Below are 18,612 nucleotides of genomic sequence, written 5' to 3'. Positions count from 1 at the left end.
TTAGTCCCAAGGGGATCCCGTTCACACCCTGGGAGGCTGCAAGACGACTCCATTCCATAAGCCAGAGCACAGTTCCCAGTGACCCCCACAGCAGCCCCGTGCCCCAGGAGTCCTGCCCAGCCCCGACAGCTCTTCCCAGGAGCGGGGTGTCCTCCGGCCCCGGCCCCTTCTGCACCCCCCACCACGTGCTGGTGACAGGAAATGTTGCCATTTAACCTGCAGCCTAATTAATTCCCCTTACAAAAAATTGTATTGAGTAGACCTGTCCAAATAAAGAAGAGAAGCTTGCCAAGGCCTTCAAACCCATTTTTGTTCATGACCAAACTGTTTAAACACTGAATTAAGCAGCAAGCGTAGGATTTCTCCTCTGGGAAATGCAAAAGGTTGAGTTGGTGGGAAAAAAAAAAAAAGACTTAAAACACATTGAGGACTTGGCTCATTGCAACATTTCAGACGAAAGAGGTGGAAATCTTAAGGCTAGGCAGGGTGCTGTGCAAACTGTCAAACGAACCTCCGCAGATGCTTGTGCAGCACTCGTGGCTCCCCATCCCCATCCAACGCGCACTGGGTAGGAGGCCAAAGCTCTTAGTGTTGGACACTGCCGAGTGGCACCATACCAGAAACCGTCAGCACTAGAGTCCGTCTCAGGGCTGGTATAAGGGCACATTGGGGCTTGGAGCCACGAGAGCCTGGCCGTGTGGTCCAGCACTGATTGTTGGAGGCGCTGAAGGTTTTCCTGACCCTGGGTGACGGCAACGGGCATTGCCCGCGGCAGGGCAGTCCTTTCTCTCTTGGCTGGGGAGGGAGCAGCGCAGGGGCAGACCTCCAGGCTTGTCCAGAAGCCTTCAGCTGGCAGCATCAGTGCCCTCACCAGCGCTCCTGAGAGCAAGGGCTTGGATTTCCTGGCAGGCATGGAGCTGTGTGCTACACGGTGTTTGATGCATGGACATGGTGGGAAGGCCTTGCTTGTGGCATTACTTTGGTCCAGCTGCTGAGAGCTGACTGTGTGCACCTTTCCTGGAGGTGCTCTGTGACACAGATGTAGTCATAAGATTATTCCATCTCTTCCCTACCTCACTTCAGTTTTTTTGCTCAAGTTTCTCTCGCTTCTCGTTCCTTGAGAGAAGTGAAACTTGCATTTCCAGAAGGGAAAGACTTGCATGGTCACGAGTTTCCCTTATCAGGTGATGCTGTTGAACCCTTTCATCCCAGGGGCCTAGAGAGCCATTTATAAACAGTGCCGAGTAAACTCACCAGCCTGTCTGTGATGTGTGTTGGTGTCTTTCCTTCTGGTGATCAGGAGACCAAACGACTGAGCTCAAGTGGTTTGTGCTTGGTGTCACAAGAAGTACGGGTTGGGAGCAGAGCCAGCACCTCCTGACACCCAGTCCACTGCTTTAGCCGCAAGATCATTACTCATCCCTGGTCTCATTATAATTTATTTTTATTCCCTTACTTTATTTGTATTTCAAAGACTTTAAAGTTTCTTTACCCTACTTCTCCTGAGTGGCAGCAGTTCTGCTTTTGGAGGAGAAAGGAGAGTGCAGCTGGGATTCAAAGGCCATTCAGAGGCATAACAAAAAGTCGCATGATAAGTGGAAGTGGTTTTCTAGTAAAAGCAGTACAAGTAGTACTGTATGGTATGGTGAGCTCTCTAAGAAAGTGTTGTCTCATGCTCTGAGGTGGGTACGGTGGGGCCGTGACGTGGGCTGGAGCTTGCAGCTCTGCCACCAAAGCCCTATGGTGGCCCTAGGATGGGCACCACTGCGGTGCCACAGCCTGCTGTGAGCCAGCCTTGGCTTTCCGCCAGAGCACGCAGGAAGGGAATTGGGCTCTTCTGAGACACACAAAGTCCCCAAGGTCCAACAGTGAAAGGCATAGCCTGGCCTCCCCGTGAAGCCTGGTGGGATGAGCCAGCATGGTCAGTACATCCTCGGGCAAAGGTCTGCTGAGCGCTGCCCTGTAGTCCCTCCTTGCTTGACCTCTGAGCCGCTTGGCAACATGCTGCTCAGCTCCTGCTTTTCCTTCTCCCTCTCTAGATCCAAGTTGGAAAGTTCAACTACACAATTGCGATGCTTCACCTTGGGGGAGGAGAGACTGCAATCATTGTCTCCATTGTCATCTGCAGCATCTTGCTGGTCCTCTCTGTCGTAGGTAAGGGAACAGAACGATGAGTTTCCAGGCTTTGCGGAGGTTTTTTCTCATTGCATGTGGAGGGGTGAAGATGACTCATTCACACTTCAGGAAACCTCTGAGTGCTGCAGTTGTGCACTAACTGAAACTGGTCTAGGTGCAGCAAGTAGCCACTCTTCTTTGTACAGGACCAAGCCAGTACTGAGGGTCAAAGCTTCCTGCAGCATGGAGCATTTGCTGGCTGAATCCACAGTTCAACTCTGTTACTTGAGCCTGTGATATTTATAAACTTACCCTTTTCCCCAAACACTTAGTAGCTACTATTATACGAAATAAAGAAGGGTGTGAGAAACTGGTCTTGGACTCATACTGACTTGAAGAGGGCTCACTCACAGGCATGACTGTCTCAGACCATCCCAAAGGTCCACCTAGCCTGAGGCCCTGTCATCAGTAACAGCCCCTGACAGGCGCCTGGCAAAGAGTATGAAGAACAGAGCAAGCCTGCTTAGCTGCAGATCTGGAGCAGGCACAACAGTTTGCTAACCTCACTGGAAGCTGTGCAACACACCTGTGTCCTCTGGCTAGGGTATCTTTTCATTGTATGCCCAGAATGACTGTGCAGCAAGAAACCTGTCAGTTCACAGCAAATGAGGTGTTTCTAATAGGGATTTAATTTATTTTTAATAAAGGTTATAATGCACACTATTTATTAAATGCACCACCTGTCATTAGAAACATATTTTTGGAGGCATGGGAAGACTGTCAGACATGAATACTGTCATACAGGTGGTACACGTCTTAAAATCTGTATTCATTAATCAGCTGGAATACATTAATATACAGTTAAGCTGAATATAGGCAGCCCAGACCTAAATTGAAGATGACAGTTACAGCATGATCATTAAATTCCAGCTGGTTTTACTTATTTACAGATAATCGACAACTGCCTTATCAGATATCAGTCTTGTTGTAGGTGTTAAAGCAACACTGAGTTTAGCTTTCTGCACCCATGTCAGCAGAGGACTGCTCTGATCCCAGCTGCAGCTGCTCCTAAGCCCTAGTCCCAAAGACTTGTTCCCTTCCTCTTTTTCAGCTCTCTTTGTGTTTTGCACAAAGAGCCGCAGAGCAGAGCGTTACTGGCAGAAAACCCTGCTCCAGATGGAGGAGATGGAGTCGCAGATCCGGGAGGAAATCCGCAAAGGTAAGTCACTGTGCTGGGCACCGAGGAGGAGGCAGGACTAGGAGGGAGATGCTGGAATAGCAGGGTTGAAGCCTTCTACTCTGTAGAAGTTTGTAGAATTATTTATAGGAGAATTTCTGTCATCACCTTTGAGGTTTGGCAGGGTTTGTGAATGAGGCTCAGTGGCTGCAAGTGTGGCTCTGCTGCTGTCTTGCTACCTGACTTGGGCAAGCCACTGATCTCCAGTTCCTCTGGTTTCCCTGTCTCAGGGTTAATGGCCCTTGGCCATGTCAGAAGGTTGCTTGAAGGCCACACTAATCTTTAGTGTGCTTTACAACTGGGTGAAACAAAAATTGCAGCACGCTCCTGTTAGAGCAATGGGAGAAGCAATCCAAGCGTCTGCATCTGCTGTCCCTGCGGTACGTGACTCTGCAGCATAGGCTGAGGTCCTCCTCCAGAACCAGGCTGGGGGCTGCTCTCCTGGAGGCAGGGTAAACGTTCTCTCTGTCAGTGCTCCGGGACGTGATGCATAGGGCTGACGGTTAAACCCTAATGGTAATCTGCTGCTCCTCAAGAAACCCTGCTTCAGCCCACTCAAAAGAAAGGCTCGAGGAGGCAGAGATGAGACACGCCATGTTTTCCAGTGCCAGCATGCTTACTGTCTCAGCTGGTAGAGTATTGGAGCTCTTACCATCTGCGGGTCTCTTTGTGTAAGGTTTTGCGGAACTGCAGACAGACATGACAGACCTGACCAAGGAGTTAAACCGCAGCCAGGGGATCCCGTTCCTGGAGTACAAGCACTTTGTCACCCGGACGTTCTTCCCCAAAGTAAGGCGATACCGTGTTTCACGGGCACCTAATCACTCCCAGGTCCTTCCTAACCAGAGCAGGGCTCTGCTTTCCCTCTGCTAAAGGGTTATTACAGTGTAACAAATCATTCCACTATTATATATTTAGTTGTCACGTATTTCAGCCTCAATTATCGTCAAAAGTGGAGCCACAGCTCCTGGGGTGTGAAGTAAGGTCAGGCTTGCTCACACATGATAGGATCCCAGCGGCAGCAATATCCCAGGAGTCGCTCTGGCTCCCCCATTTGATGCCATTGGACACCCTCTTCTGAAAGCGCTCTCACATGAGCAGAAAGTGCTGGGGACTCCCTCTTTTCCCCAGGGGCTCCAATGTCACCCCACTCTGTTTGGCAGACGCTGAAGGGTGTATCTGCCGTCGGCGTTCGGGGAGAGGGGGCTTTTTGTTCCATGCAGCGTGCCACCAAGTGTTCCCAGCTGCTCTGCCGGTCCTCAGGAGCTCGTTAGATGTCTCTGTCTCCCCCTTTCTCCCCTCTCTGTCAAAGGCTGGGCACATGGTGCTCCCAGTAAGACGCCCCTTGGGTGCCTGGTCCCAGTCTGTCTACCCAGAGTCCTCCTCCAGGGCTGCACCAGACGCGCCGGTGCCGTAATTCCCGCCACCGGCTGCTCCGCTGTGTCGCTGTGCGCCTTTAACAGCGGCTGTATTTCACCCTTGAGGCAGTTGAATTTCAGTGGTGAGGAGTGAGATGATGATTTATGACTGCAGAGTGTTTCATTAGTAGTTATTACTCAGGTTTTTAAGTTATCCAATCTATATATCTGCACACTGGAGTCTTTAAGATTCAGGCTGCTATATATGAATGTTAGAGATTTAAACATTTTTCCCATCTGTTTCAAAAGTTACATATGTTAAAACACCCTGTACTCCTCTATTTTGACTTAGTCTTCTGTAATGCTTTCTCTTCTGGGATTTTTCTAGCTGTCAAATTAGTCTATTTGCAGTCTCCCTACCCTAACAGCCTTGTGTCTGTGCAGACATCTGCCTCCCCCCATTCTTGTGGTGTTTGCTCATTCAAGAGGGTCTTGCAAAGTGTTTAAAGGCTTCATAAACCATACCAATGCATTTCTTCATAACGGGTGGTCTTCAGTCCTGATGACATGTCTCCCTGTCTCGTCCCCTTGCGGTGCACACAAATGAGGAGTTCCCCGGCCGGGTGCAGTCGCTCTCCCCTAACGCTGTGCTTGGTTGCAGTGTTCCTCACTCTACGAGGAGTGCTACATTCTGCCGTCCCAGCAGCTCAGCTCCCAGGTGGGCTCCCAGGTCCAGGAAACTCATCCGCTCCTGGTGGGGGAATGGAAAGTGAGTAACCCACTAACAAAACAAATGCTCTTGAGTGGTTGCTAACCATACTCGCGTGCGTTGACAATGCCATGCGTTTTCTTGTGGTGCGTGGGGGATGCTTGATCACTCAAAACAATTAACACATACCAGCATCGGATCTGCTTTGGCTGATTGGAGAAGGCAGATCTGTGAATCTGCTCTCACACGAAGGAGCTCTGCCCTGAGATCCTCCCTGGCTCCGCTGTGGGTTTTTCTTCATGGTTGTATCATCTTGTATGTCATTTCAGTCCCATATGCAGTTAATCATAAATGAGATTTCTCCCAAGCAGGGACTTGATAAAAGCTGTTGTCCCAGAGCTGGATTTCATGTGGACAAGAAGTAGGAATTGAAGCATCAGAGAGTTGCTTAGGTTGGAAGAGAGATCTGCTTAAAGCAGCTCCAACTAGATGAGGTTGCTGAGGGCCTTATCCAGCTGTGTCAAATATCTTCAAGGATGGAAATTCCACAGCCTCTTGGGGCACTGTTCCAGTATCCAACCACCTTCAAGGTGAAAACTTCCTTCCTTATGTTTAATCAGTGTCCCATGCTCCAGCTGGTGTCTCTTGCCTCTTGTCCTAGCACTGCTGGCAGAGAAGAGTCTGGCTCTCTTCTCTGCCCTCCCACGGGGCAGCTGAAGACTGCAGTAAGATATCCTCTTACCACGTCCTCTTAAAGCTGACCAAACCCAGCCCTCTCCACCTCTTCTTGTATGCCCACTAATTGTTTTGGCAGCCCTCAGCTGCGCTTGCTCCGGTTTGCCAACATCCGTCTCATAGCGGGGAGCCGAAAACTGGCCACAGTACTCCATGTGGCGTACCATGAGTGGGTCACCACTCACTCATAAGTGGTGAACAGAGAGGAATGGTCACTGCCACTGCCCCACTGGCTGAGCTGCTTCTGATACAGCCCCAGATGCAGTCGTGCCCTCACTAGGAAAGCATGCCTCTGACTTGTGTCAAGCAGAGGGAGTAAGGGGTCTTCAGCTCAGTACCTCTGCGTTCAGCAGGGACATCCTTGCAGCCAGGAAGGATAAAAGCTGGAGCAAAACAACAAGCAGGGTTTTTCTCACTCTGCTTTCTAAATTTTTCTTCAGATCCCTGAAAACTGCAGACCCAATATGGAAGAAGGAATCTCGCTATTCTCCACCTTACTCAACAACAAGCACTTTCTTATCGTGTTTGTCCATGCTCTTGAGCAACAGAAGGACTTTGCTGTTAGAGACAGGTATGAGCTTTGGAACCAAAGACTTGGCAGCTGTAGGAGACTGATTTATTCCTAACCTGTAAGCAATCCAGCCCATGTCTGGAGCTGTGCATTTCAGTTGAAGGTTGAGTTACACTTGCCTCCCACTTTTCTATTAGAAACATACGGCCATAAACCTCCGTTATCCTGAAGAACACCAAAAGGTACAATGAGTGACTCACTCGTGAGCGTTTGTATCCCTGAAAACTTGGTTTATCACTAAGAGGGTTTGAGCTGACCCAAGGTCCTGCAGCACTGAAAGAGGGTTTGAAGTTTTAACACTGTTGAGAAGACTCATGAAAATTGTCTGAAATACTGTCTTTGTGTTTTGGGGTTTTTTTAATGCCAGTCAGCAGTTTAGTCTTGTTGGATTGGTGCCTGTCATACACAATTCTGTGTTTCAGATGTAATCTGGCCTCCCTGCTTACTATTGCATTGCATGGGAAACTGGAGTATTACACCAGCATCATGAAGGACCTCTTGGTGGATCTAATAGATGCTTCAGCTTCCAAAAACCCCAAGCTGATGCTGAGGAGAACGGAATCCGTGGTGGAGAAGATGCTCACCAACTGGATGTCCATCTGCATGTACAGCTATCTCAGAGTAAGAGAACCAGATCGCTGCTGTTGTGGGTGTGAGTTCAGCATTGCGTGCAGAGGTAATGAGGGATGCATGGGACAACTGAGGACCTAAATACCTGCCAGCATTGCCACTTGAACGGTCACTAATGGTTGACAAACTCCAGTGTACTGGAAGGTTCAAGTATGGAAAAGCAACCTTAAGTTCAATTGCTTCTCCACTTCTGCCTGGGGATTTGGTGTGATCAGACTTTGCGGCAGGCCTCTCCTAAGGCCAGAGCACAAACTAACGTTTTCAGCATGCTTGAGAAGAGAGATGCAGGGGGGTTGAAAAATAACCAGAATGGCTTGAGGTTTTGGAAACCGTTCCAGTTATTTGTTATTTTCTCTGACCGTCTCGCGCAGCCGTACTGATGGTCGCCACCCAGTTCAGCATTGTCTCGAGCCCGAGCGCCCCGGCTGTTGGGAGGGATGGTGGCGCTGGGGCAGGGGGCTGCTCCATGTCGGTGCCCGTTGGTATGTGGGGCTTCTCGCATGGGAGGCATCCTCGTGGTTCCACGCTGGCCAGACAGATCTTAGCAGGAGAAGTGGGATGTGTGTCCCAGAAGCCTGACTGTCTTCCGACAGTAACAAAAAGGAATATATTTGGCATCTCAGAGCACATCAGCAGTCCATCTGCTCAGTGCTTTATCTCCAACGTTTGCCAATTCTGGTTGGAATTTCCCAGCAGAATTGAGCAATAACTTAATTGATTCCACGGCAGTTAATTGGAGGACACCCCATTATACCCACAGGGGAGAGCCTTGACAAAGCCTTTGAAAAATCTCTTTTCCCAAAGTGTTTGCTATAGCCACAGAAGCAATACTGTATTGTCCTTATATATATCGTAATGTCTTCTGATCCCAGCTGATGATCACTTTTTGTCCTAAAGCCTGTGGTTTTGTAGTTCATAATCTTTCATTTTAGCTCACATAATTAGCCAGTATAATGAAAGAAAAGTTACAGGAGCGAATGAGGATGGCTGTGCCGATGCAGCACAACTATCCAGCCTGTAAGAGCAGAAAAGAGTGAATTAGTAATTTTTTTTTTAATCTTCAATTTTTGTGCCTGTAGTTAAACCATTGGAGAAAAAAAATGCTGATCTCTCCTTTTGGAGAGCGGAGACCACATGTGAGGCATCTGATCCAACTCCAGTTTGTGCTAAAAATGGACATTGTGCAAGAAGGCTTTCTCAGGAAAAAAAAAAAAAGAGGAAAGAAAGTTGAGTCTTATCACGCAGGCCTGAAGACTTGGGCACATTACATAGCTAATTAATGGCGAGGAGCTCCCAAGTGCTGGCGCGCTGCCCTTCCCTGGGGAGCTGCCCATCGCTGCAGGCTTGTCCAGGGTCTGTGGTGGGGCTGGTGGCAGTCCTGCGGCTGGGAAGGTGCAGACGATGCTGGTGTGAGCTGTGAACTGGCTTTTCTGTGCTATGCAGCCCTGGCCCGCCCCGCGGAGGGAGGAGGAAGGACAGGGTACGGACAGGAGCAGGTCTGTGGGGCGGCAGTGGCCCTTTGCAGAGCTGACAGGCCACCAGCTGAACCTGCATTTCCATCCGCCTGTGGGCAGGGACTAATGTTGCACGCTGGGTTTGCAGTCCCCTCCTTGCTTCACATGCTCAGCCTGAAGCCATGGCAGTGAAGACCATCACAGCACTTTCTACTGCAGCCTATTTCCCATTTCTGAAAAGCAAACAGTTTCCTTACTAGGGTGAAATAAAAGAGTTGATTTCCAAGAGACTTTCACATCACATGTGCTCCACAGTGAGGGTGGGGGACCTGATCAGAGGAGAAACCGAGCTGCCTGCTGAAATATGGAGGAGGAAGAGAACTGATCAGACAGAAATGTCCAGAGAGGCCCTTTGACTGTCCCAGGCGGACATGAGCTCAGCTGTGCAAAGGGACAGGGGTTTCGGTCTGCATCGGCAGAGCTGGGACCTTCCCCGCCACGCAAATGAGCACGGAGCCACTGCAGTCAGACAGATGGCACCTCCTTACGCACGGTCTGGTTTCAGCTCAGGCCTGTGATTTAAATACTAGCGATAGTCAAACGCCTTGCATTCCTCTGGATCAAACTCTGTTGCCTTCAGAGAGGCATTTCTTGGTTAAAAAAAAAAAAAGGCTGCCCGCCTGCCTGTAGCACTGGTCTGTCAGATGTGTGACGATGGGTCTGGTTTTCATTCCTGAATTATCCCCATTAATCACAATGTCTATTTGAAACAGCTGCTGCAAAGGTCCCTGCCATTGTGCAGTGGAAAAATTCCAAGTGCTTGTATTTTCCCTTGTAAGTCAACGCTACATGCTCGAAACATTTGTTTCGTATTAGTGCTCTGCCTAACAGTCCATCCATTTGTGTTTTGGGGGAAAATGATTTGAAGAAGCTGTCTTCAGCTGGGAGGGAGTTGCAGGCCACAGTTACTAGTGGTCTGAACATGTGGAGGGCACCTGAAGGCAATGGAGTCACCACACTGACAGGGGGAGGTTTGGCTTGGTGCGTGCAGAAGATAGATATGATGAAGAACTAGCAGGAGGCTTGCTGCTTGGGACTGGATTCAGAGGAAACTCGCAGCATTTGCACAATCGATGCAGACCTCTGTTTCTGTAGAACTGAGTGAGAATCGTAGCTAAAATGGTCCATGCCTCTACTTTCTGCTACAGCTTTGGTGGAAAATGCTGGGAAAAAAGCCTTCCCCATGAGATACAGTGCTACCATTGTGCCTGGCTCCTAACAGGATCAGGGGACCGGGAGTTAAAGGGAAATTAAGGTCCTGGAATTCAGCTTTTAGGTCTGGGTGCAAACTTCCCAAAGTTTTGCATGTGGGATGGAGCTGAGGTTTGGTTCTTCACAGAATGCAAATAGATAATCATCCCAAAATTAGCAGGCACTTGGGATAAGCAGCTGTTTTCCGCATTTTCCCACCCCAGCCTCACCAAGACATTTTGGAAATGGCTGTAATGTGTTCCTGGGAGGACATCTCTAATGACTTGTCAGCCTTGTTAATAGGGCAGGAACATGTGAATCCAGTCTGCGCTCTAAACCTTTTTTTTTTTTTTCCCAAGCATATAAAAACCAAGCCCTCCCACGCTCATCGTGCGTGAAACAGTTCAAATAATGCCAGCCTGAACTGTGCTTTCCATTACTGCAAAGTTATTTCAGTGCCCTGGGTAGCTTTAAGAGCCCGTAACAGTTCAGTCAAAAATGAAAATGAAGTCTCATTAAAATACATTCACAATAGGAGGAAAAAAGGCCCCAGACTGTGTTTTTTTAAGTATTTTTTTGTCCTGAATCAGCACTGATCTCTTCTAGTTAAACTTCCTTTCTCCCAACTAGCCAAGTCCAAAGACAGTTTTGATTCGCTTCCAGATGAGTTTTCCGAACAATGCTTGAGGTTTCCAAGTTTGCCATTTTATCTCTAGTCCCTGCCTGCCAGCCCTTCTTTCCCCTCTTTGAAATTTGCTGTCTGATTAGCACTTTTGCAGATTTCCATAACATCCCACAGTTCCTGAGCCTGAAAGCCAAAAAGCCAAACAGAAATAGTATCTCGCCGACAGAGCGCTGTCGTTATTTCCCATGCGGCCAGTCCTGGGGCTGATCCTGCTCACGCACGCTGCGGCGGGTCCGAGATGCCCGCTCCTCCGCTTCCCCAGGCTGCCCCTTCCAGTGCCGCTGCACACGCGCAGGGAGGTGCCACACGGTCAGCCCCGACCCGTGCAGCCTCTGCTGGTTTCAAGCTGTAAAGAGCTCCTGTATCAGCAGGACTCACACATTTTTATGTTTTTGGAGGCAGCCCTGTAGCCATTGGCAGCCCCCTCATGGTCGCTCTGCGGCCGGAGCCAGGGCCAGGGCCAGAGCTTCCCACGGCGGGAACGGGGCAGGCTGCAAAACCTGGTGCTGAATTTAGCCTTGGGTTTCTCCTCGCTGTGCGCTCATGCACATGTGACATAAACAAGAGTTCCTGTTTGTAGCAGGGCCATCATCAGGATTTGTCAGCACTTCTGTAGGGTCAGCTTGGCAGTGCTCCACAGTTCACATCACTTTATGGGGAAGGCAGGTACTGCAGCCCGGGGATGTCTCCGTGTCAGTGTCATCCCCTTGCCTCTTATCTCGTACTCCTGCCTTTGTCTCAGAAACTAACTCTTCTTTATATCTTCTGACACTTCCTCCATTCTGTTCACAATCCGCAACTTCTCCACATCCCCAAGAATTCACATATTTTTCTGCTTTCTGGAAGCCGTGCCTTCCTCCATTTCCAGCACCGGCAGCTCTGCTGCTGAGCCCGTTTTATGCTGCCTGCTCAGAAGGAGCATTGCAGGAAGTCATTAAACCCCGGCAGAAGGCCCAAGGAGCTTCCCTGTGTTCATAAAAAAAATTGCCCTCGGAAAATAAAGCGGGTGCACCATTGGCACAGATGGTGTGTGCCCACCTACAGCCCTGCTGTAGTGTCTTATCGTCAACTGCGCCGAATGCAGCCAAATCAAAATTGACATCAAACTAATTGCTTTAGCAATTATAAGGCAATTAGAATAAAAGAATCACCAAGTCTTAATTAAGAAGCAGATTGAACAGGATTTATCAGCTCCTAGCTGAGAAGTACCAAAATCATTCGATATCTGTTGTCTTGAGTAGGATTTCAGATGGCAGGAATGTTTGTGCGGTATGTGTGTGATGCTCAGAAAGTACATAAATGTGCAATAATTTGCACTTGCCTCGTTGGAAGGAAATTGCACATGAACATTAGGGAGAATGGGATATACTCCAGTACTGAAAAGTTTCTTAAGAAAATAGCTTATGTTTTAGTTGCACATCAGTGTAGCAGACAGAAGTGGATCAGAAACTTGGCATTAAACCACGTAGCTGAACCACATCACAAATAGCTGGTCTCTGTTAGGTTTTTTGTTTTCATTGCAGCAGTGTCACAATTCACCTCTTTCCTGTAAGACGAAGTTTGATGAATGTAAGGAGTTAAATGGTGTGTTTGCTTGCTGTCACATGGGAACAGCTTGTTGACCCTGATCCTTTCTGTTTTGCTGTGATCAGGGCTCTGCTGTGGTATGAGAAGTATGAATGCTAGTTCCCAGAGCCACAGGCACACGCAGTGGGCTCACTTCCATGGATTTCAGTGGCAAACCAGGCAGCATGAAGAGGGTTTCAGCTGATACCTTCATGAGAAACCTGGGCACCCAAATAGCTCTGTAGACCATTTTTTTTGTGCACATCAGCCCTGTCCTTGTTCTGCTGAGTGCAGTATGTTGTACAGTATGCGCTCTGTCAGATTGCAAGAAACATCTCTGTACCAGAGTATGCCAGATTCTCCCTGAAGTTCATGTGTAATTTCACATGTAAATTAATGCACATTTGTATTTTGCTGAGCATCGTGCGTGCACGTACCACTCAGCACAGCTACACATATGCCCCTACCTTCTGAGCAGTACCCAAGCACTCTGCCCGTGAGACAGCAAATGCTGGCACAGCCTGCTGGTGGCAATCCACAGCCCTACAGTACTTGCTGTAGAAGTTGGATGGGTTATGTTGGTGCTGACAATCACAGTTCACCCTCCCCGAAAATCGCCTGTGGCTGTTGTCGGCTATTATGTCCTCTTTCCCGTCTGTGCTGTCACATCATTGCCACAGGTCTGAAAAGTTCTGAGCAACCTCAAAGAGATGCTGGTGGGCAATGGCACTGAGCACCTGCCAGGGCTTCACAGCGCCTGGCATGGACCAGTCCCGCTTCCCGGTGTGTGGAGGCACACCAGGGTTTTCCCTTGCCTTCACTGTCCATGCAGAGCCTGTCCCCACCATGCTGCTGGAAGGAGTTACTGCTGCCAGGTCTGGTTTGCTTACTTCGTCTTCCTTCCTTCCCCCAGGAGACGGTCGGAGAGCCCTTCTTCCTGTTGATCTGTGCGATCAAACAGCAGATTAACAAAGGGTCCATTGATGCCATCACGGGGAAAGCCAGGTACACCCTCAATGAAGAGTGGCTCCTGAGGGAGAACATTGAGGCAAAGCCAAGGGTGAGTACCTACACCCCGGGGGTCTGACGGATGTGTACCCTGGTAGGGTGGTTGTGCAAGTGGCTGATTTGGTACCCGTGCAGGTGCAATAACCACATAAATTATACACCTGCACAGGCACCTTGCCGCTGCCTAAGCACACGACTACAGAGCAAGGCTCATAATGACTGTTTGTTTTCATGTCCATCCCTTGGTGGGTCACCTAAGTACCTCAGATTAGGGGTGGAGGGAGGTAAGAAAATTTGTTCTGCCGTATTCAGAGAGTTAAAGCAACAGGTTTACTGTTCCCAGCAAAAGAGCATCTTCACTAGCAGTGGGAAGGTGCTGGCTGCAAACCTGAGTCCCGGGGTGAGTGCTTCGCCCAGGCTGTTACAGGAGTGGTGCTGAAAAGCCGTTCTGGAAAATGCCTCCTGTGGGAACAGGGCAGACGAGGGCTGTGCGTGTGAAGGGCTCAGTTCCCTCCAGTGCCTGACGCAGAATTCAGCAGATGCCTTTCCAGAGTCTGGGTCTAATCCTGCTTTCAATTACCTGGCATAAATCTGGAGCAGCTTCACTGAAGTTAGTGGGTTACCCCAGATGTGCATCACCATAACTCAGAGCAGGTTCCAGCTCCACATCCTCTGCAGATTCCTGTTACCAATTGACCTGTAAATTTACAGTGCAGACTGAGAGGGGCTAGCAGCAGGGTGCAAAGTATTAGCTTTCTCGGCAGAAATGGTAACTTCATAAGTCTGAGCAGGGGAAGTGCAGCTGCTTCCTACTTTGTTTGCAAGAAGAGAAACAAAAGTGAACAGGGTATGTTGGAGGAAGGAGAGCAATGCAGAGTTAGTGCTAACTCACCAGCAATCCTCGACGTTGCTGGTAACAGATCCTTTGCTTTAAAAAAGAAGCCTGCAGAGTATACAATGTGAAAAAACATCTTCATTTAATGCTATGGAAAAAAATTGGACTTCATCTGTGCACTCACATTGTTCTCATAGTCAAGGATGGTGACTCTGTATCCTGATACTTAAAATCAGTGTTTGCAAAGGAACCTCTAGGCTGTGAAAATCCCAGCCGTAAATCTCACGTATACCAGGTGTCTGTCTAAGAGGCATCTGTGCTTATGCACAAGCAATGTTCCTGGCATCTGCAGCTTCCTGCTGTGGGCTTGCCAGTCAGGCAGTGAGATGGCTTCAGGGTTGCATCCACCACTAAATGAAGGCGCAGTGTTGCCCTCAGGTTCGGGCGCACCAAGGAGCGGAGGACTCAAGCAGAGGCCGAGCTGAGGCTGTCCCAGAACAGAGCCCCCAGGCAGGAGGAAGACGCCACGCTTGTAGCATATGGGTCTGCACAGCTTGCGAGAGGAGGAGGCACCTGGACTCTGCCGCTCCTTGCTTGACTGGCGTGGCAGCAGCTCCCAAAAGAGGAGAGGGTTTTTTAATAGGAAGAGTCACTCTCATTGCCCTACAGCTTTCTGCTGTGACTGTAGTAGTATCTGGGCATCCCTGAGGTCCGAGCTGGTGTTCGTGGCAGCCTGCAGCCCCTTGCAGCTGCTTGTCCTGCTGTTCAGTACATTCTCGAGCAGGTTATTGGGTGGTGCTGGTGGTGGACTCCAGTGTTGCAGCAGACCCAGCCTGCAGTGTGCTTAAAGCTTGTTTAAACAAAGGAGCTCGGCCCATTGCGTCAGGGAGAGGCTGAGCAATGAGCCTTGGCAGTCCCATTCGTCACCGGTCGGAGCCAAGAAGCTGAGGACATGACTGGTTACAGAGGCTGACCTTTCCTCCCACCCCCAAGGTGGTCTCTGCGTGTCAGGGCTAAGGCCCATTAGCAAGGCAGCTGTGAAAGGAGGTTGCAGTGTTGCTCCCTGTGTCCTCCTGGCTCTGTCAACAAACAGGGGCCTTCAGCCTCCAAGGGCTATAAATCAGCGCCCTTCACTAGTGGTAAAGCCTAGATAAGTGCATTTGTTCAGCCTGAGTTCCAGCAGCGCAGGGCCCAGAGTGCACCAGCAAGAGCTGTGCTGGCGCAGCAGCCTCCGTGCATCCTTGGGAGCCAGCAGAGCTGGGCAGGTCACCCCTAACCCAGCCTCTTCCCGCAGAACCTCAACGTCTCCTTCCAAGGCTGCGGGATGGACTCCCTGAGCGTCAGGGCCATGGACACAGACACACTCAGCCAAGTGAAGGAGAAGATTCTGGAGGCCTTCTGCAAGAACGTCCCCTACTCCCAGTGGCCAAGGGTGGAAGACGTCGACCTCGGTAAGGACCCGATGCGTTGGACCATCCAGTCCTTAAAACCAGATGAAGCACCTGATGTTGCACAGTAGCTCTTGGTGTCTATCAGAAGGCAGTGGGTGAAGCAGCACTGATGAGAGGGCAGACATCAAGGCAGCCTTTTCCTGAGGATGGTCTTCAGGAGTGAGTGAGGGGACCAGATCCTGGTGGGCAGGAGGGAGCCATGTAACTGGAAAAAAGTTTTAGGAAAGCCCAGATTGAGCAGAGGAATGCTTGGACTTGCACCCTTTAAAGCCTGTAGTGTTAACCCCAGAACAGGTACCCTCTAAAACAGCCCTGAGCCTGCACATGCCCTGTTAATATATGTTTCTCTCCATAAGCAGCTATAATTGAGCCCATGGACTCCTGTCCTGCCATAGATTCAGATCTGTCATTTATCTACCCAGTGGTCAACTTTTTATCCCAAAATATAAGAAGGATCCAAGCCCAATGCTGGCAAGAGAAACCATGCTGGCTGTGGTGCCTCTGTGCCACGCAGCGGGCCATGGAGATGCACCCTGGCTGGCGGCAGTCACAAGGTGTGACATTCAACGTAGTCAGTGCCAGAGGGCATCTCCATAGAAGAACGCCCTGGGCTGGAGCAGTGACGGGGCTCTGCTCCTCTCAGCTGGCATATGTGGCGTGTCCCCCGGTCACAGATACGTGACCAGCTCTGCCCTACGGGGAGCTGCCACCGACCCTCGTGCAGGCCACGTGGCATCTCACCTTCCCGGTCCTCCACAGGGCAGATCCCACACAGCCCTCAGGGGCGAGAGGGGAGAGGGGCAGGGGGAGATGTGCGCCTCCCTGTCTCTCTGAGCAGAGCCTTTGTCACCTCTCCCAGCTCCATCCAGGTCTGCTCTAGTCTGGAAATCCCCACTCCAGGGGCTAACCCTGGAGGCCATTGCTGAACATCCTCTTTGGTTTCACAGAGCCCCAGAAGCCTTGGCAGCGGGGCTGTGCAGCCCCTGAGTGCTGCGTGGCCGAGCCCCAGGCCCTGCTGCACATGCCTCCTTCAGGCTGGTGTCTCACTTCTCCCCTCTCTGTGTTCAGAATGGTTCGCCACCAGCACCGACAGCTACATCCTCCGGGACCTTGATGACACCTCGGTGGTGGAGGATGGCAGGAAGAAACTCAACACATTAGCACATTATAAGGTAAACCCGCTGATGCTGCAAGAAAGCTTTGCTTCCTCGGAGCCTGCCTCACCTCAGGGGTGAGCTGCAGTTCCCCCTCCAAAAAAAGGATCATCAGGAACAAGCAGGGAGGTTGCCATAGCTCTGTGAGCGCTTCCGGGGAATAGACATCTGCCCTGGCGAGAAGCTTGTTAATATTGCAACACACTGAAACTAATTAAACACTCTTCATGCAAAACAAGTTATTACTGACAACAGAAAGAAGAGGAAAAAAAGCTCCTATTCCCAACGGCCACCAGCTTGGCTGATTAGTATCACTCTGCTCTTGATCTGTGCTCCTGCTGAAATCACTGGCACAATTGTCACTGCCTGCCCTGAAAGCAGGGGGTAGGGATGCCATCGAGGAGCGGAGGCCAAAAATGTGGGGAAATGTGAATCAAATTGTTTTCTTGACCGTTTTTCCTTTTAAAATTAAATGAAACCAGAAATTGTAATATGATTTCCATATTCCCTGGTATGCCTGGGAGCATAATCCTCACTGGTCTGTAACGGTGCATGGAAAATCAAAAACGGAGCTGAGTAGTTATTAATACTATTATTTGGGTAACAGCCGTGCCGTGGAGCCCCGCTGCTGGCACGGTGCCCTGCTGTGCTGAGAGCCAGAGCCACAGCACAGAGAGGTAGTACCAGCCCCGCGGGTCCGGGCTGCGGCCAGGTTCCTTCTCCCCTTCTGGGGAAAGGCAAAACAGCGTCTACATAGCGTAACACTCTTTCCTCTTCAAATTACGTGGTGTCGACATCCAAAAATGCATCTTGGATACATGTATTAGCCTGATTCCCATTGGATTTGAGAATCTCGCTATCTTGTATGTGCATTTGAAAAACCCTTTCCACACAGGGCAGTGCCATTACTGCCAGTTTCCAAGCCAGGGAGCAGGGGCAGGGCAGGTACAGAGGACGTTTGTGGCAGAGCAGCGACTGTACCAGCATCCCCCGGCTCCTGGCATCTCCCCAGGGCTGTCCCCAGCTCCGTGGGAAGCACCATTAAGGCCGCTGTCATTGACGTCTGCTCTTCCCTTCCTCTGCAGATCCCTGAAGGGGCGTCACTGGCCATGAGTTTGTCGGACAAGAAGGACACCACGCTGAGCAGAGGTAATGTCTCAATTCTTTTCCCCTGTTGCTGGTGACCAGGAAGAAACACTTGTGTTTTTAGAGGGGTGTCTCTGGCCAGGGATGCTGAGAGCTGGCTGCCAGCCCCCTTGCCTGGACATTGGGGTGTGGTGTTAGCCCGTGCAGGGCTGGCTCTGGCGTTATCAGCACTCATAGAGCACCCTTTCGTAGTGGCGCGTTGGGCAGAGCTGGGCATCCATCAGGCCACCTTTATGCCAGGGAAGACACTGAGCACAGACTAGGACTGCCACCGCCGAGCGAGCTGGCCAGCTGGCAGCCCAGGACATGCTCAGGAAGCCCTCCGGGTCCTGCAGGGTCTCCACTGCTCTCCTGCAAACCCCCTTTGCCCACGCTGTGGTGTACATTGGGGCAGAGACAGCCGCGGAGCTGCAGGAGACGTACCTCCCTCCTTCCCGCGGGGTTCCCCCTTGCTACAGCTGAGCGACTCGCCCGTGCTCCCCACAGGGACTGCAAGTCTGAGTCCTGCCATGCAGGCAGCAGCAGTGCAGCTGTCCCAGGTGGGACTGATGGCGAGACAGACAGGCAGAGTGGAGACACTTAGAGCTTTAATGACTGCCGTGTGTGGTGGCATTGCCTGAACTGCAGCCAGCACCCAGGGCGGAAGAGGGGTGCGGGGAGCTGGGAGCAGGGCTTCTGCAGAGCGTGGGCAAAGCAGGCACGCTGGC

General features: G+C 50.6%; 1 protein-coding gene across 1 annotated transcript in view; it reads left to right on the top strand.

The window, feature by feature from the left end:
* PLXND1 (plexin D1) overlaps positions 1-18,612 on the top strand; it is an 85,340-nt gene that overhangs the window by 53,910 nt on the left and 12,818 nt on the right. Inside the window, exons 20-29 of the mRNA XM_082322201.1 lie at positions 2,040-2,154; positions 3,227-3,334; positions 4,029-4,141; positions 5,372-5,479; positions 6,595-6,725; positions 7,148-7,346; positions 13,225-13,371; positions 15,449-15,605; positions 16,674-16,777; positions 17,845-17,908. Coding sequence (XP_082178327.1) covers positions 2,040-2,154; positions 3,227-3,334; positions 4,029-4,141; positions 5,372-5,479; positions 6,595-6,725; positions 7,148-7,346; positions 13,225-13,371; positions 15,449-15,605; positions 16,674-16,777; positions 17,845-17,908 — 1,246 coding nt within the window. The remainder of the gene's footprint in view (positions 1-2,039; positions 2,155-3,226; positions 3,335-4,028; positions 4,142-5,371; positions 5,480-6,594; positions 6,726-7,147; positions 7,347-13,224; positions 13,372-15,448; positions 15,606-16,673; positions 16,778-17,844; positions 17,909-18,612) is intronic.

Source organism: Platalea leucorodia (assembly GCF_965183815.1).
Source record: "Platalea leucorodia genome assembly, chromosome: 9".
Lineage (NCBI taxonomy): Eukaryota > Metazoa > Chordata > Aves > Pelecaniformes > Threskiornithidae > Platalea > Platalea leucorodia.
The sequence above is the reverse complement of the archived record's forward strand: the minus strand, read 5'-3'. Positions and strand labels throughout refer to the sequence as shown.